The sequence below is a fragment of the Ananas comosus genome, linkage group 14 (assembly GCF_001540865.1).
Source record: "Ananas comosus cultivar F153 linkage group 14, ASM154086v1, whole genome shotgun sequence".
Classification (NCBI taxonomy): domain Eukaryota; kingdom Viridiplantae; phylum Streptophyta; class Magnoliopsida; order Poales; family Bromeliaceae; genus Ananas; species Ananas comosus.
In genome coordinates this window covers 4,595,027-4,613,070 of record NC_033634.1, presented here as the reverse complement: position 1 = coordinate 4,613,070, position 18,044 = coordinate 4,595,027, and the positions used below count along the sequence as shown (strand labels likewise).

Sequence of the window (18,044 nt, the reverse complement as noted above, 5' to 3'; positions counted from 1 at the left end):
ATGCTTGTCTATATATATATAATATATACTTATATATATTTATATACTATATTATATATATTATATTATATAATATATATATATATATATTGATAGTTGTATTTTTTAAAAAAATATATATAAACGTGCAAAGGGGTTAGGGCTACGTGAAGGCCTGTTGCTTTGTGTGGAAAAATAAGATTTGGAATTAACTAAAGTATATGATAGTTTATCCCAAGGATATAGATATTGTAATATAGGATATATTATAAATAAAAGGTGAAAGAATATTGTTCTTAGTCATTATATATGAAAGAAATTTAAGGAGAAAATTCCTTAATTACTTCACTGTGAATTAATTAACCATAGTGAGAAATTAATGAACAAGAGAGAGAGAGATTGAGAGCTTAAGTAGATTCATTTTCTGATTAAATCTTAAATGTCTATCTTAAAGAAACTATATAAATTGTTTCAAAGTTCAAGGAGTATGCATGTATGTATACTTTGAAGGGTTAATTATATAACACTATTTAATTCTTTCCTGAAAAATATAAGGCTAAATTATAAGAAGACACCGTGCACTTTAGCCCCGTCTCAATTATTCTTGTGTATTAAAAATAGCATCGATTATTATCCTACACTTTATTATTATCTTAAATAGATCCAAAAAATTTAAAAAATTAGCAGATTAATTAGAGTATAAAACTTCACTAAAATGAGTTGACATATTCAATTGCAACTCAAAAAAAATAAAATATTTAGATAAAAAGGATATCTCCTATGTTGATAATATTATCAAAATTGATAGTTTGTTGAGCAATTTATCCAATTTTTATAATTTTATTGAACTACTTATAGGTAACTTTTTCTGTGAATTTTTTTACAAAGTTTTATAGCTTACTTCAGCAATTATCCCAAATAATTGTATCTACTTAAAATAATAACAAAGTGTAGGAAGATAATTAATGCAATTTTTTATATTTTCTACAATTTCACCAAAGTTTTTTTCTGCATATATGTGTCCTCCTTAATTAGCTCCTTCTGTATCATTAGTTAGCACTCAATCCCAAATAGACTCTAAACTGAATTATTTTTTTAATAATGGAAATGACATAAATTTTACCTATATATGGACTTCATCGCCATGTCAAAGTAGTTGTAACATGCATCCAATAAATCTATATATATATATATATATATATATGCAATCCTAAATAAAACAAAATAAACAAAAACCACCATTATTTTTTGAGGTTTTGCATCCAAATTCAATAATCATCCTAAAAACTAGAATCCATTAGACATGATGACAAAGGATAGGATTGGCATATACAACATAAATAAATAAATAAATAAGCCTTTTTTTTTGAGAGAGAGAGATAGGTAGCACGCTACCTGCTTCGTTTATTTCATTTAGAAATAAACTTAGCTGGAAATGTGAACAACAAGTCACAGGTTCAAGAATTGGTTGGTACAAAAGGAGGAGGAGAGAAAAGAAGAAGAAGAGGTATTTCAAAATACCCCCATTTTTTAATAAATAAGCCTAATTATAATATATAAATGAGATGATTAGGGATAAATTACAAACAGATCCGAAAATAAAATTTTGCTCTCTTTAATAAAATTTTGTTTCAAGTGAATCCCACAATTTACCACTGCATCAAACAGATCCGAAAATTTTTACTTACCAATAAAATTAAGGCCCCGTTTGGATACCTCTAAAAACGTAGCATAGTTAAACTATGCTACGCTGGTAGGAAAATAATCCTATGAAGCGTTTGGAAGAAAAAAAAATTACGTAATTTTTGGAGTATAGTTATACTATACTCCAAAAAATGGAGTAAACTTACAATCCACTTTAACCAAAGGAAAAAAATTCCACCATTTTGGGCTCCGAAAGATGTATCAATTTTTAAATTTTAAATTTCAACCTAAAATTTTAGATTTCAAATTTTAAAATTTTAAAATTCAAATTTAATTTTGATTTTAAATTTTAAATTTTAAATTTCAAATTTTAAATTTCAAAAACTTCAAATTTTAAATTTTAAATTTCAAATTTCAAAAACTTCAAATTTCAAATTTCAAATTTCAAATTTCAAATTTCAAATTTCAAATTTCAAATTTCAAATTTCAAAAAGTTCAAATTTCAAATTTCAAATTTCAAAAAGTTCAAATTTCAAATTTCAAATTTCAAATTTTAATTTTATTTTTAATTTTTAATTTTCAATCTTCAAAATTTAAATTTAAACTTAAATTTAAAATTTTAAATTTATAAATATGTAAATTTATAAATTATTAAATTTGAAATTTAAAATTTTAATTATAGATTTTTTAAATTTCAAAATTTAAAGTTTAAATGGTATACTTTAAGTTTTAAATTTTAAAGTTTCAAATTTCAAATTTGAAATTTCAAATTCCAAATTTCAAATTTCAAATTTAAAACATAAAATCTAATTTACTTTTTAAATTTTAAATTTTAAATTTTAATTTTATATTTTGAATTTTTATTTTTAATTTTTAAAATTTTATTTTTAAATTTTGAATTTTGAATTTTGAGTTTTGAATTTTGAATTATAAAATTTTAGAAATTTAATTGTTATAAATACTGTGGAATTGTATGATATGTATCCAAACAGCTTAAAAATAAAGCTATGGAATTTTTTTGTAGTTACAGGATTCCATATTTCATTTAGACCAAAACCATAGAATAAAAATTCCATGGAGTTTTTTAACTATGCATCCAAACAGGGCCTAAGTGTAAAACTTTATGAAATTGAGTTGGCAAATAACCATTTGAATTGTTATATTCAATAAAATATAATCACATATATTGAATAACGTATCCTAGAAATAGACAATTTTGATAGTTTTATCGAGGAAATATCTCTTTTATTTAAGTTCACGTATATTATATAATCAGTAATTTAGATCGTTATTCGATTATAGAACTAATATAATATACCAAATTATTTTATTACAGTTTTGCATTCGAATTCAATGACCATTCCAGATTTTTGATTATATATAAAATTGCGGTAAAATACAGTGTTCAAATTGAAGCAAAATTTTATACAGAAAAATAATGGAGAAATGGAGCAAAGGATAAGGAGATATTTTCCTTTTATTATTTAGTCAATGATTTGACAAGAAACACATTGAGCCCATTATCAATGATAAATTGGGCTCAAGCGAACCTAACGACATTGGCTTCTGATGGCCCAAAAATAAGTTTCTTTTGGCAGCGTTACTACGAAGCCTACTGGTGTGTTTGGACGCATGAATACTTTATTGTTGAATCTTTTTAAATTTGTAAAGTGGCATGTTATATTGATTGATATCAAGTGTACACATTATCCGTGTCCAAACATTTTGAGAAGTTTCACTTTCATTGCTGTTCTTTTAAAGTGAACTAAACTTTTATAAACAACTAAATTGACTCATTTTGTATCATGCCACATTAAGTTCACCAACAAAAATGGTGACTTGGATAATTAATCACATTTTTTATATATATATTTTTTAAAAAAAAAAAAAACTTTGCTCTAAAAGGTTAATGTCCTCCTTACATGAAAAAGATATCTACTGTCAAAACAACCTTTACCCTTGAAAATTAAAGTGCCTATCTTCTCAACTTGTATCCCAATTCTTCTTTTTTCTTTTTTCCTTTTTTTTTTGGTATCGTAGTAAGTTTTAATTCACTCCTCTCATTCGAACATGAGTATAAAAGAAAATTTATCTAACACTTGAGTTATTATTCTTTCAGTAAACTCTTTTTGAAAGAATTTGATATGTTTAGATGTTCGGAAAGTATTAAGCTTTATTTAAAAGAATAAAAGCTAAAATAAAACTTTCAGAAAGTTCAAAATCTAGCGCAGTTCAATTTAAACGGCATAAAAAGATGATAGTTGTTGTAATCCCTCCCCATGTGATTGATGCCGATGTACCGATAAAATACGCATATGCGCAAACAAAAATTTGTATATCATATATGTAGATCAGTGTATCGATCAACAGCATATAGGAATAAGAATTTTTAGTCCTGAACACCATCTGCTGCAGCAGGTTCAGATCTCTGCTGTGGCTGCTACTACTCTGTCCCTTCACCATGCCCACATTTTTCATGTTCCACTTTGTACCAAATTAATTAATAAGATGCCAACATGGAGTGTATTTCAGGGAAACCCTCAATTCCAGCAAGCTCCCTTTCTTGTCTCCACAGGACAGGCTGAAGCACTGCCAGGTGCATTGGTTGGAGGGATAAGAACAGAATGACAAGGGCTAAGATAGGGACTTTCTCTAGCTGATTGGAACTGTTTTCTCTAATTTTAATGCTTGCTTAGCTTGGCTTTTGGAATAGTTTTTAGGTTAATTGCACTGTTGCTTCCTAACCTTTATCAGTTCTTTTTTACTTTGATTTTTAACCCTTTCTTTTTTCTTTTTTTTTTTCATCATCTTTCATCATCGGGAAAGATGATGAAATTAGACTTGGATAATAACATGCTCGCTACGTTCATCTAAAATAACAACATACTCGTACTAAAATTTTATAACCACTAAATTTAAAATTTAAATATTAATCATTAAAAGTTTTACCATTTGTGGCAAGGACTGTCCCTAAAATCTTACAGTCGCACTCATTTCCCAATGGGGTTGATGAGAAACCTCCAGGTAAAATCAATCGATCTATAGCTGGTCCAATTGCCCACCAAAAATCAGCAGCAGCAGCGTGTATATATAAAACCTTCAAAACTTATCTCCGTTGGCTCTAACTGGGGGCGGTCATACACAGACTTAGTTGCGTGGTTCCCTACTATCCTCCAATGATCTCCCTCTTTCTCTTTGTCCTCCTCCGCTGCTGCGCCCTCTCCTCCTCCTCTCATTCTCCTCCTCCTCGCCTCCTCCGGCCCCGACCCTCGGGGGCCTCCTCCTCCCCGCAGGAGTACCTGGACCCGACCCAGCCCCCGCTCCCCCTCGGCTCCGGCGCCACCCCGTCCTGCTCCCTCCTCCTCCTCTCCCACTCCTTCGCCTCCACCTACGGCCAACCCCCCGTCTCCACCCCTTACTCCTCCCCCCCGTGCGCTTCTAAATCTGCATGGGCCACCGCCGTCCTCTCCTTCTCCGCCGCCTCCCAAGGCGACCAATACGACCGCATCGCCGCCGTCTGGCTCGGCGGCGCCGAGCTCCTCCGCACCTCCACCCCCGAGCCCACCCCCGCCGGCATCTTCTGGACCGTCCAGAAGCCGATGCCGACGATGCGAAATCGACGATGTTCGACGAGCCGGCCGATGCCGTCGTGCCCATCTCGGCGGAGAATTCCACCGCCGACCGCGGGTTCTGGTTCCGGATCGCGAACGGGACGGAGAATAATGCGCGCAAAACGCTTGTCGCGGGCATTCCGCCGAACACCTACCGCGCGGCGCTGGAGGTGTTCGCGTCGGCGCACGGCGACGACGAGTTCTGGTACTCGAACCCGCCGGACTCCTACATCGAGAAGAACAACCTCACCACCCGGCGAGGCAACGCCGCCTTCCGGGAGGTCGTCGTGTCGGTGGACGGGCAGTTCGTCATCTTCGCCGGCGGGATCAACCCCCTCTTCTGGGCCCCCGTCGTCGGCCTCGGCGCCTTCGATCTCCCCTCCTACACTCTGGACCTCACTCCCTTCCTCGGCCTGCTCTTGGACCGGAACAAGTCCCACGAGATCGGCCTCGCCGTCGCCGACGCCATCGAATTCTGGCTCGTCGACGCCAATCTCCACCTATGGCTGGATCGCAATTCGGATTCCGTCGCAGCTGCACTGACCACCTACCTGGCCCCGAACATCTCGATCTCCCGCCGCTACTCCTCGCACTCCTTGAACGGCACGTTCAAGATCGAGGCTGGCCGCAAGTCGCGGTTCGCCGGGTGGGTGAACTCGTCGGCCGGCAACCTCACCACCGAAGTCGCCCAGAAGCTCAAATTCAAGAGCTCGGTCGTGTTCGCGAACGACGGGCAGCTGAAAACAGTTAACATGAAGGCGAAGCAGAAGACTGACGTCGTGCTGCATGCGGAGAATGCGAAGGCCGCGCTCTTCCGATCGTCGGTCAAGACCAAGTACCCGTTCTCGATGGTAACTGCGACGGTCGACGGAGAGAATGCGACTTACACCGCGAGCACGAACCTTTCGCACACTTTGTATGAGGAAACCTCCAAGGTGTTTGATAAAACAGTGCAGACGAACGCGCTCACCGATCGGCAGGATGCCGGGGGGTGGATGGCTGTCAGGGATCACGATGTGATCGCGGGGTCCGCCGGCACGCGGCAGACGTACCAGTACCGCGACGACGGTGGCGGGGTTTACCGGAGGACGGTGGCTGTTAGAGATGGTGTGATTTTGAGCGACGCCACGACCAAGAGCTACGGGTTTGCAGCGACGTCGTGAGACATGCAAAATGCTGCTTTGCGCACTCGCGAAGATGTTCCATAACACAGCCTTGTGCAAGCGAGAGTGGTAGCATTACTTGGGAGACATTCGCTTTTGCTGCTTTGGTTTGTAAATTGCGTTGTAATTTGCTTGTTGTTGGCTGTCGATGTTGCGGCATTGAAGCCGAGTTGTTGTTCTTAAGATCTGCTGCAGCATCTTGTTATCATGTGGTTTTCAAAGTGTTCAGAACACAATACCACATTGGAAGATGATAAAAGCAGAGCTACATGATAATTAGAAAATTAGTGTTCTTCTATTAGATTTCCTTTTGAAAAAGCAGCAAATACCAAGTGCTAAAATTGCCATCTCCGACTTATTTGATCAACCATCAGAACCTGATAACAGTTTCTGTAATGTCAGATTGTCACAGGTATATGTTCATAAAAGCTAGGAACAACTTGTTATAACCATTTAAGGCAGCAACTTTTTTTTTTTTTATTGATTAGATCAACTTAGACAAATCAAACTATTACAAAACAGCCTCACAAGATGTACGTCTTTTCAAGAGCTTCGAGCGAAACCAAGAACAAATTTCTGAATTGGAGCTTCTGCTCCTGAAACCCACCAAACAGAAAAAAGAGGAGAAAAAACTAGTTCTGATATCGTTTTAGTACAACATCATAATCGGAGTAGAGATAGTTGCCATTTATTTATAGTTAAGCATATATTAATAATACATCCAACAGCAAAAATTCATCAATTTTGTTCACTGGTCACCATCCGAATACATGAATGGGTTTGAGATACCCATATGAAATCATGTAAGTGCGAAGAATCAGGAATAGCAAAACTCGTAATAAATAGCCAAAATTTTCGAAGGAATCTAAATGTGAAGGACCAAGCCCCTCACCCCCACAAAAAAAAAAAAAAAAATGGAGACAAAATCCGCTCGAAAGAAATCATCTTAAATCTTACTGATCTCTAAGAGTGTGAAGGGATGGAAGAACTCAAAATCCCTACATTAATTTGCTGCGTTCCAATAATACAAGGCTAAAAAAGCATGTTGCGGTCACCTGTTCATCAACCATGTCGATCGAGGAACTTTTCGATCACCACAGAAAATGCAGCGAAACCTGCACATCCAGCACAAGCAGCCTTTGGGCCACCTAGAAAGAGAGAGAGAGAATTAGGAATGCATGTTATATTGTAGATCACATCATGTTGTATTATGAGTATAAACATTACTAAAATCTCGATGAAAAGTGATCAAAAACCAAAATACAATGGAAAACTGTTTTCTAAGAGATTACTCATTAGTATTCGCGATAGCTACATCAATCGCTACCCTTTGTTAGATTCGGTCTCTACGTTTATGTTGCTGATTATGCCCATTGCACCCCCAGTGAAACTACGCACTAGCATTCTAGATAGGGGCACTCTGGCCCAAACAATGATTTTTTAGCTGAAATTGCAAAATCTCAAAAACAGGGTTTATATATTTGGGAAATGGCAGTTCAAATTGAGGGCAACGCAAAAGAAGAATGAAAATTGCCATTCACCTCATTGGGGATATACCTAAAATCTATAGAGCTGGTAAAAGAAGAAGAAATAAGTTAATCAGTTAATTGGATACAATACAATGCAGATAAAAATAATTAAAGAAAAAGAAAAGCAATCGTAAAGAAAGTAGAATAATGTGCAAGCAGCACTATGTTGAATACTTTAACAAGTATAAACTCATCTAAGTTACTAAATTGACAATGAAGATATGCTCGGAATAAATTGGACGATATGTTCAATTCATAAAAGAAATGAACAACCTTAACCGAGCATAATCAGCAGCATCATGAAATGTCACCATCATTGGTCTTTGTACTATGCATATTCTCTTGTTCTATGCATGCTCTAACTAATGCTAAAATGTTCGCTTTTTCTATAAATTCCTTCCAGTTACTCCATCACTCTAGAGATTTTTAATCCTATCAAGATCTACTCTATTTTCATAGACAATCTCAGTCGAATAAATGGTTATATTCCATCTTTTGGTCTTCTCCAGTCCCCTCACAGCAATAAATTCAACTAATCCATGTTTATTGGCCTCTCCCTATAATATACTACCTACCTGAATTGATTCGACAAGTTTTTCCTCTCAAATTAGATACTCTTTCCAAATTTTGATCCTGCAGCAAAGTAAAATGTACCTAAAGATGCATAGTATGTGTAAAAATGTCAAACGACTTGTACATCAGCAGTGTGTCGGTTTAATGTAATTTGTTAGTTGTCACCAAAATGGTCAATAATCGCAAGACCTATTTATTTCAGTTTTCTTTTCCCTTTTGAAGTATAGTCGACATCCACCAAGTCTCATGCATTACATGAATTTAATAATTCTTAGGCTTACTGCCATAGGTGTTTAGATTGTCTTAGCCAAATAGCAAATTAATAACAACTAAGCTATCAATCCTCAAAATTTGGTATAACGTCGTCACAAAGTGAACCATTACACTCCCGAGTATATCGTCATGCGGCTCATGCCAATCCTTTCTCAAAAGGTAATTAAGATTGATTCAACAATAAGTCATGAATATAATAAACACAGAAACCCTGTGCCATAAGATATACACTTCAATATGTCGAATCAGTATTTTTGACACAATTCAATAGTAGTCATTATCAAAAGTTTCTATTTTAATGATTTTTTTATATTTATATACATCAATATAACAACAAGAAAAATTACAGCTTGACATATTAAAAACCTATTTAACTATTAAAACATATTTAAATATGAAAGGAGAACAAATATTTCTTTTCTCAACCAAGAACAGACCAAGTCTTCAAACCTATAAATAGGCTAACTTCTACAGATCAAGCATTTTCATATGAGCAATAGATAGCAAGGTTTATAAGTGAAGCAACCACCGCATAAGTGCAAATTAGGTCAAGCAATAGCTCAGAGCAAGGTAGATCCAAATATAGATAAAACAATTTAAACGATATATATTAACAATGCATTCAACAGAATTCAATGTAGCTATCAATATGCATATCAAGTTAAGAAGATAATAGTAGAGCATTCTATACTAACTACTTGCTATATTTCCCATAGTTTTTAAAACATTTTCATCAACTTATCACTTAACAGTCAGATCTATAAACTGCATACACAGACTGAGACAAAGTTTCCAAACGTATATATAATGCATGTTATTCTTAATCAATTTATTAGGTCAAAAGACCACATATTTATATGAGTAAAAAAGTAAGAAGTGAAGCTTAGTATCCACTATCCACTACCATATAGTGAGCCAAAATAATTAATTATGTTTGTCATCCAGGTACTCATCCAAAAAGGCAAAGCCACAAATCCTATAAAGAGATGAATAGAAGTGAAAAAAGTTGATCTAATGTACCACTAGTCTATAATGATATATGCTTATTGACAAAACAAGGCAAAACTAGTACCCTATAATTATTATTAAAATTTCCTTCATTCCAATATCTCAGAATATAAAAGAAAATTACCTTTTGCAGAAAGAGCTCCTCCAGTAACACAACCAGCAACAACAGTGTTTGTTGTGTCATGTTTTGCTCGAGCCTAAAGGGGGGGAAAGGCTATTAAAACCAAAGTACAAAAGAGAAGACAAAATAAAGAGATATTACAGACATACCCCGACCAAATTATCACTTTCTAAATATATCCCCGCAAAAATCTAGATTCCATAGCCCCTCAGTTTATACACACACAAACACACGCATATACCCATGTAATAACAGAATGTTACCCTCGTAGAATAACTTTAACTTTTTTCTAACATGAAACCAACTTCTTCCCATGAATTGGATGATTCTCCAACTTAAGATAAGGGTAATATTGCAAGAAAATACACTTTCGAGGAGCGTATGAAAACTCAGGTTTTACACATGTACATAGACAGATTTTGCACAAATATATATGTAAAGCCCCCAAGAAAGAAAAAGGTAGTATGAGCATCTTTTGGTTCTGTCTTCATTTTACCTTCTCTACAACACATTCAGCAGCGGAGAATATCAAACCCATAAAAGCAAAAGTTTTTGCGGAGCTCCAACTTCTCCTGCCCATCTGCTTAGCTGTATAAATGAATTGTTGTCTTGCAGTCATCTGCTCCTGCATAAGTGGATTGTCCAAAGCTCCAAATAACAAGCCCATGAACAGACCAAGACCACCTCCTGTTAAAAAATAAAAATGGCAAAAATAATTCTGCTAATTCTAGGTATACAAGAGTAATTAGAGGACATAACTTTCACATCTTTAAAGCACTTTCACATCTTTAAAGCATGGTTCATTAACTCGGGTTGGCTCCAGAATAGAATTGCACCGTTTCAATTTTTGGCTCAGGATATGTGTTAAAAGGTATTCAAACAAATCAAATAAATACGAGAATTGGAATATAAAAACTCTATGGTTTTTTCTAAGGCTTAGTATGGTAGTGTGATGGCTAAAAACACCATTTTATACTATAAAAGACACAAAAATTTTTAAAGTGCTTTCAATCTTTCTTTCTTTTACACTATGAAATTACGGTTGCAACCGTCACTGGAGAAGCATGTGGCTACATGCTTCTTCGGTTGCAACCCACATGCTTCTCTGGTGGTAGTTACAACCGCAATTTTTAAGCATTGGAGAAGGAAAGATTGAAAGCACTATTGAATTTTTTTTTCAGATCTTCCATAGTATAAAAAAGTGCTTTTAGCCACCACATTTCCAAAATAGGCCTATATGATAAACCCAACTTTCACATTGCCATCTATGTACAGATCTATAAAATTTAGTTCCTATAAGCTCTAATCAAGTTGGATCAATATTCTAAAACTAGGCGAATGCTTCCATACAATTGTTAGAATGATGTCTAAAAGCACTAAATTGAGCATTTTCAAACGCATTAGAACTGAAATTGGAAGTTTTTTCACTTGGAATGCTCTCAAACCCTTGTTTAAGATCAGCATCCACCGGAGCCAAAAAGGAGTTTTGGGGAAAACTTCAAACCCTGCTTTGGAGCAAGGGTGTTAAGTGAACAAACACTATTATCCATTCGCCAATGCATTAAACCATGTAAAATTTGAGATTAGTAAACAACAAAAAGACCATTTCAAAAATGCGCTGCAGCTCAGATAATGTCTATACATTGCTTGCCTCTATCAAACATTACAAAAATAATAACAAAAGCAAATTCTAATTGGGGTTTTTCAACTGAAAATTAACACTAACATTTAAAGAAACAACTAAGATCTAAACATTCCAGATCCCTATTCTCTCCTCTCCCCTCTACGAAACTAATTACAAAATAACTAAAAATTTGTAATAAAACTAAATTAATAACTCAACAACTACACCAACGATTATAATAGCAACAATAAATAGCAATAACAGATTAAAAATTATACCCATGATCCCACTAACGACGCTCCGAACGGCGCAATTGTTCCATATATCCTGGCCCCGCATTTCCTCGACCGTTGGAAGCCGCAACGGCTCGATATTCGGCTTCTCCGCTTCCTTTGGGGCTTCTCGGGGCTCCGACCCCCCAGCGGAGGTGTCCATGGATTTAAGCTCCGGAGGTGAAGGTGGAGGAGGAGTAGGAGGAGAGGAGCATCCACCGACGCTTCTAGGGTTGATGAAGAAGCGTTGGAGATTAGGGTTTAGAGAAACCCTAAAAAAGGAAACGGAGGAGGAAGAGGAGGAGAGAGAGAGGAATGGTAGGCGTTGCCGCGCCGTTTTTAAGGCGGCTTCTTCTTTTCTTTTTTTTTTCTTTTTTTTTTTTTTCCCTTGCGCTCTTCTTTCCTCCTCTCCAAGTAAGAGGAAGATTCGGTCGGTCCAAAGCGGATCGGTCCGGTTGACTGACGTTTGGGACCGGTTTTTTTTTGGTTAACTCAAACCTAACATTTATTCAAAAAAAAAAAAAGCACACGGCAAGTCGGCAATGGAAAAGTAAATCAATTTATAATATAATATTAGTGAAATAACCTGCACGATGCGACAGATAGATAATTAAAAAAAATTATAAAAAAAATAAAAATATAAAAATATACATATTCCATAATTGTTAAGAATAGGACAATCGGTGACAACACCGCAAGTCATCCTTATTGAGAAGGCTTGAGGAGAAGCCAATAGAGGCTAAAGGACTTCGAGCGGTGAGTAGGGGTGGAAACGAACCGAGCTCGAGCGAGCTTACCTCGGCTCAAATTCGGCTTGAAATTAATTTCGAGCCTAAATTTAAGCTCAAGCTTGGATTGAAATTAATTCGAGCCGAGCTCGAGCGAGCCTAATTTCAAGTCGAGCGAGCTCGAGCCCTAAACGAGCCGCTTGAAATTCTCAACATTATACGATCAATAGTTTAATTTGTATAGAACATTATCTATAATTTGATACAAAAATATGTCTAATAGTTCAAAGTACAAAATAATTATATAAAATATAGTATTATAATATGAAAAAAAATAATTTATGAGTTGAATATCTAATCTTTTTAGCCTCACATGTCTTTTCTTCCGCCTTCAATCTCCATATTATTCATTTTCATTTATGCAGTCAAAAATAAATAAATTATATAGATAAATATTGGATTAAACTATCCAATCATATATAACTAAAATTAAAATTTTATATGAATAATAATTTTTTACTTTAAAAATATTCTATATATTTTCTCAAGTATACAATTAATAGCAAGATAGGCAACGACGAGCATATGCTGTTACTTGGTAACTTGAAGGGCTTCCGGCTTGGCCACTTAGGGTGAGAGACAGAAAAAGAGAAAGAGAGAAACATATTGAAAATTTAGAGCTATGTGAAAGAAAGAAAGAAAGAAAGAAAAAATATTTAGTAAAATTTTGCTCTTTTATTTGTCTATTAAGTTTGTTTTTATGGGCCAACAACATTAGCCCAATTTTAACTAAACTCAGATTATTCACTCAGCCTATATATAATTAAAATATATTATAATTATATATTTTTTAATATATATATATAGAGTGTAGAACTACTATACTATCGAAAATATAGAGGATTTGATGTTTTTGAATTTTTCACCCTTTGATTAAAAATTGTATGGTCAGGATGATTGCGGTCTCCCTTAGGATTAAATAATACTCTTAGGATTGAGTGGTCCCTACAAGGTAATAATAATATTAATCCAAAGATAAGAAACGATTAAAGGGATTGATCTAAGAATCAAAAAATCGAAAACACCATATCTCTATACTTTCGATATAGCGTAGTAGCTCTACTATATATATATATTCGAGCTTTTCGAGCTTTTCGAGCCTAATTCGAACGAGCCGAGTAAAACTCAAGCTCGGCTTGAAATGAATTTCGAACCTTTTTTTTGTTCAAGCTCAGCTCATTTAATTTCGAGTCGAGCTCGAGCAAGCCAAATATCGAGTCGAACGCGAGCCGGCTCGCTCATTTGCCAGCGCTAGCGGTGAGCAACAAAAAAAGGAAAGAGAAAAAAGAAAAATTAAAAATCATACGTTGAGAGATCCAAAATCGCGTGGTAAGTGAGGTAAGGGAAGAGAGAAAGAGACAACTTTGTTGGTTTGAGAGAAAAAAAAATAAGAGATGAGAAGAGAGAGAGAGAGAGAGAAAGAAAGAAAGAGGATTGAAAAAAGTGATTGTGAGAAAGAAAATAGTTTTACTAACACAAGAGAATAGAAAATAATTTAAAAATAATAGTGGGTCCCACAGCCCTCAAATAAAAATGGTATATCCATGTGGATTTTTAGCCAGAATTCATGTATAGGTATAGGTATAGAAGATTATAGCAATTCAATCTATTAGGTTGCGTTTCGTTCGTGTATAAATAAGAGCTGCTTATTTTAGGGGTAAATATAAGTTCAGATATAAACAGGAATTAGACTAATTTTACGTTTGGATGAAAATTGGATTGTTCTTAGAAATAAGGTAAATAATATTTGGATGGTTAGATTGGAACAAAGTGAATAAGAGTAATAATTTTAAATTAAAATTATTAATAATTATAAATTATAAATTAGTAATTATAAAAGGTGTCAACAACTGGGTGTGAGAACTACTGCAAAACAGAGTAGTCAGTAATGATATACACGGGATAGTAAAGAAAGCTGAAAAAAAAAACTCTACAGCTACATGTCTCTATACTATCACTACCAAAACCAACTAACTGTAGACATAAATATGCATCACTAACTACCACTGACCCAATCTCATACGGGTTGCCAAAACGAACCCACCCTATCTGTAACCAAGCTATACCGTACATCACCCACGGGGATGGCCGGTCCAAGAAAACAGTCCAAACAGAACGGCTGCGACATCAACACAAATTAAAGCCTCACTCCGGAGCGGCACTCGTAGGCGCGACCCAATCGAGTATGCAAGCGTGTCTCTACCGAGCGCAAATAGGCTCTCACAGGCGATAGTCAATGCAAATGGATCAAACTGGTCTAACAACCAAAACTCACGTGCCCCTGGCACAATCTGATGAAAGATACAGAAATCTGGGTTCACCGTCAACCGCGACGGCATCCGACAGCATAGAACAGTCAACCTTCTACTGTAAAACGAGCTCGGCCCCCAGCACGAGCGTAAACTCATCCTACACTAATCTGAGTATCCAGTACGCATTAAGAGCGGGGATACAAAAAAACAACAGTTCCTAAAGCTAAATCATGTAACTTTTCAGGAAATGACAGTGTCTAAGTCAATTCCAAGTTCAGCATATAAATTTGTCTAAATTACTAGAGCATGCTCCAAAACTCAGATTTCATAAAACATGCATTTTCTGAATTTGAGCTACAACGTACGTGATAACCAAAACAAAAACTACATGCTGACAACACTACGACTTAATAGGAAATCCGACGATTTTGGTAAACATCAACCCACCTCAAGCGCTCGTCCAACGTCGGCAACGAGTTGACAGGAGGAATTCCGTGCGTTCGCTCGAACCTGAACGAGCTCGAACCGCGCCTTCCCAACGAACGACGTACCCCAACTAGAGAGAGAGGAAAAAAAAAGAAGAATCCTCTTCTCTGAAGCTCCCTACGCACATATATATAAGTTGAATAAAAAACAGCTAGGTTTTCGGCCCTTGGATTAAAAAATATACGGTTAGGATGATGTGGGCCCCCTAGGATTGAGTGAGTTATTGGTTTAATAGTATAATCTAACGGATGAAAATAATCAAAGGGTTAAATCTAACGGCAGAAAACTTGATAGCACTAAATGCTTGGTGCTATCGATAGTATCCCAGCAGGACTATATATATATATATATATATAGTAGATATAATGATATTATATATAGACAGAGAGTTCCGAGAAGACGGAGACGGAGAGCCGGAAGACGTTCGAGAGGACGTGAGAGAGAGAATCCGAGGAGAGGGCTGGTAGAAGAGAGAGATAGAATAGAGGTTAGACGGGTTATATATCGGTAGCACGGAGGCTTCCGTGCTACCAAGTTGTTTTCAATGATGCAGCTTCCAAATCGACGATCGGCTCCGTTAGACTTGATCTACACTATTAAAGTATTTGGAAACTAAATTTCATAATTTTTCAACATCATTTGGCTAGTGATCAAAGATCTCAAAATTGAAATTTAATGGTTAAATGTGATAATTTGTGAATTTAACAGTGTAAAAATATCCAAATCTAATGATATTTTTATGAAATATGTTTTTCACTATTTAGAGTAAATCAGTACCTATGATCTTAAATTCAAGTCTTTTATCTTCATTTTTTAGGAGATTTTTATTTTCAGCCGTTCGTTTTTAAACTACTCGTTTGATAAGTAAATGATGTCAAAATTTTATGAAATTTAGTTTCCAAATACTTTCAATAGTGTAGATCAAGTCTAATAGAACCGATCGTCGATTTGGAAGCCGCATTATTGAAAACAAACTTAGTAGCACGGAGACCTCCATGCTACTAATAGTATACCAGCCTAACTCCATATATATAAAATACTATTTTGTAAATCTTATCTAATAAGATTTGCTCTCTCTCCAATAAAATTTAACGATTAAATATTCATACTTATCCAACTAAATGAAATCTAATAAAAGTCTTATGTCTAAGATATTTATGAATATTTAATTATTCTCTAATCCAATTAGAGATAAAAATTAATCTCTCCATATTTAATTAAATCTCATCTACTTTTATTCTTATCCAATAAGATTACATGGAAAATATTTAAATCTCATTTAAATATTTTATGATTAAATATTATTCACTAATCCAATTAGTGATAAATTTAAATCTTGCGCATAATTCTCAAACTGATTCTGAGATTCTAATGTAATTAGGACTCTCAGTAATAACTGACTTGAATAATTAAATCTAATTTAATTAAGCAGCTTTCTCTTATTTTCATCGCTTACACTAATTAACTCTTTAGTGAACGACTCTCATCCAAAAGATTCGGACGCACACAATTCCTAATGTGTGTGACCGTATAGGTTCATTACCATTCAACAGTAGAGCTCAACATCAAACTCTTTGATATTTAATTAGAACTCTTCTAATCGATAAATAAGAACAATTCAATTCGAATCATTCATATTCTCTCACCGTCCGGGAATGACACCTAGCAGTATATTACAGTAGTCCAAAATGGTGATGAAAAATGAATCTTTCCGCGTACAGTTGCCGTGTGATTAATTCCTTTCAACATATAATGTCCCAATCGAACTAAGGTCACGGTTACTCGCCAAACCTTATCATTCGACCATATGAATAGAATATCTTAAATCAACTCAATATGGCAACACAATTGGGAACTCTTTCCACATACCATATACCCTAGTCAGGAATTTTCCGAGTCGAGTACAATAGACTGCATTGGACGTTCTCCATCATCATTAAGAGTGTTCGATTTCTTATTGTGCATTCACATGTTTTCCCTCATAAATCATTACAGCAAATTAGTACTGAATATAGACCCATATTTAGAGTCTAAATATTAGTACTGTCAAACGGTAGTAATCTATATGTGAAACAATTATGATGGCTCAGGTCTAAGGAGTATTTCACATAACTGTAGCAATAAACTTGTCACTGGTGAGTACGGAACTATGTGACTGTTCAACTAAATAGTCACGCTTAGTGTACTTGTTCTCTGACAAGCACCTGTATGCTTATTCTAATGTCCCTACACTAGTGACTTGAGATTCGTCAGCTCAATTAAAAACATAGTATACACCGGTCTATCCGGAATATTATCGTCCCTATAATATTACTTTGGTTATGAGCATTTAAAAAGTCTCATACAAAAAAATACATATCTCAAATTCCTAAATTTTAGGAATATGCCTTTTCAAACAAAGATCCTATGGACAATTCACGTCAATATTGTACTGCTATACAATATATATGAATAGAATATCTGCCCTCATATTATGAATTATAAATTATTAAGCTAGTGTCACCAGATTAACTTTTGGGCATATAACTAACAAGCCTCACAATCGAATCCACATCAGATAAAAGTATGTATATATTTTTACAATAACTTACTTTTTGAATGCATTGATTTAGTACGTAGGTTATGAACTAATTATGAAAAGTGTCTTCACAAATTGTAAATAATATATTGTGATGAATTATTTAAAAAGAGATTGCATACTAAAAATTTTGTTTCAACTTG

At 35.1% G+C, this 18,044-nt stretch overlaps 1 protein-coding gene and 1 pseudogene across 1 annotated transcript; one reads left to right on the top strand and one right to left on the bottom strand.

Annotated features, from left to right (window-relative positions):
- LOC109720472 lies at positions 4,729 to 6,698 on the top strand (annotated as a pseudogene).
- On the bottom strand, positions 7,063 to 12,176 carry LOC109720471 (mitochondrial import inner membrane translocase subunit TIM22-4). The gene is made up of 4 exons (XM_020247616.1): positions 11,804 to 12,176; positions 10,398 to 10,588; positions 9,905 to 9,977; positions 7,063 to 7,545 (listed from the first exon to the last, which is right to left on the bottom strand). The coding sequence occupies exons 1-4, from the start codon at positions 11,958 to 11,960 to the stop codon at positions 7,460 to 7,462; spliced, it is 507 nt and encodes a 168-aa protein (XP_020103205.1). The 5' UTR covers positions 11,961 to 12,176; the 3' UTR covers positions 7,063 to 7,459.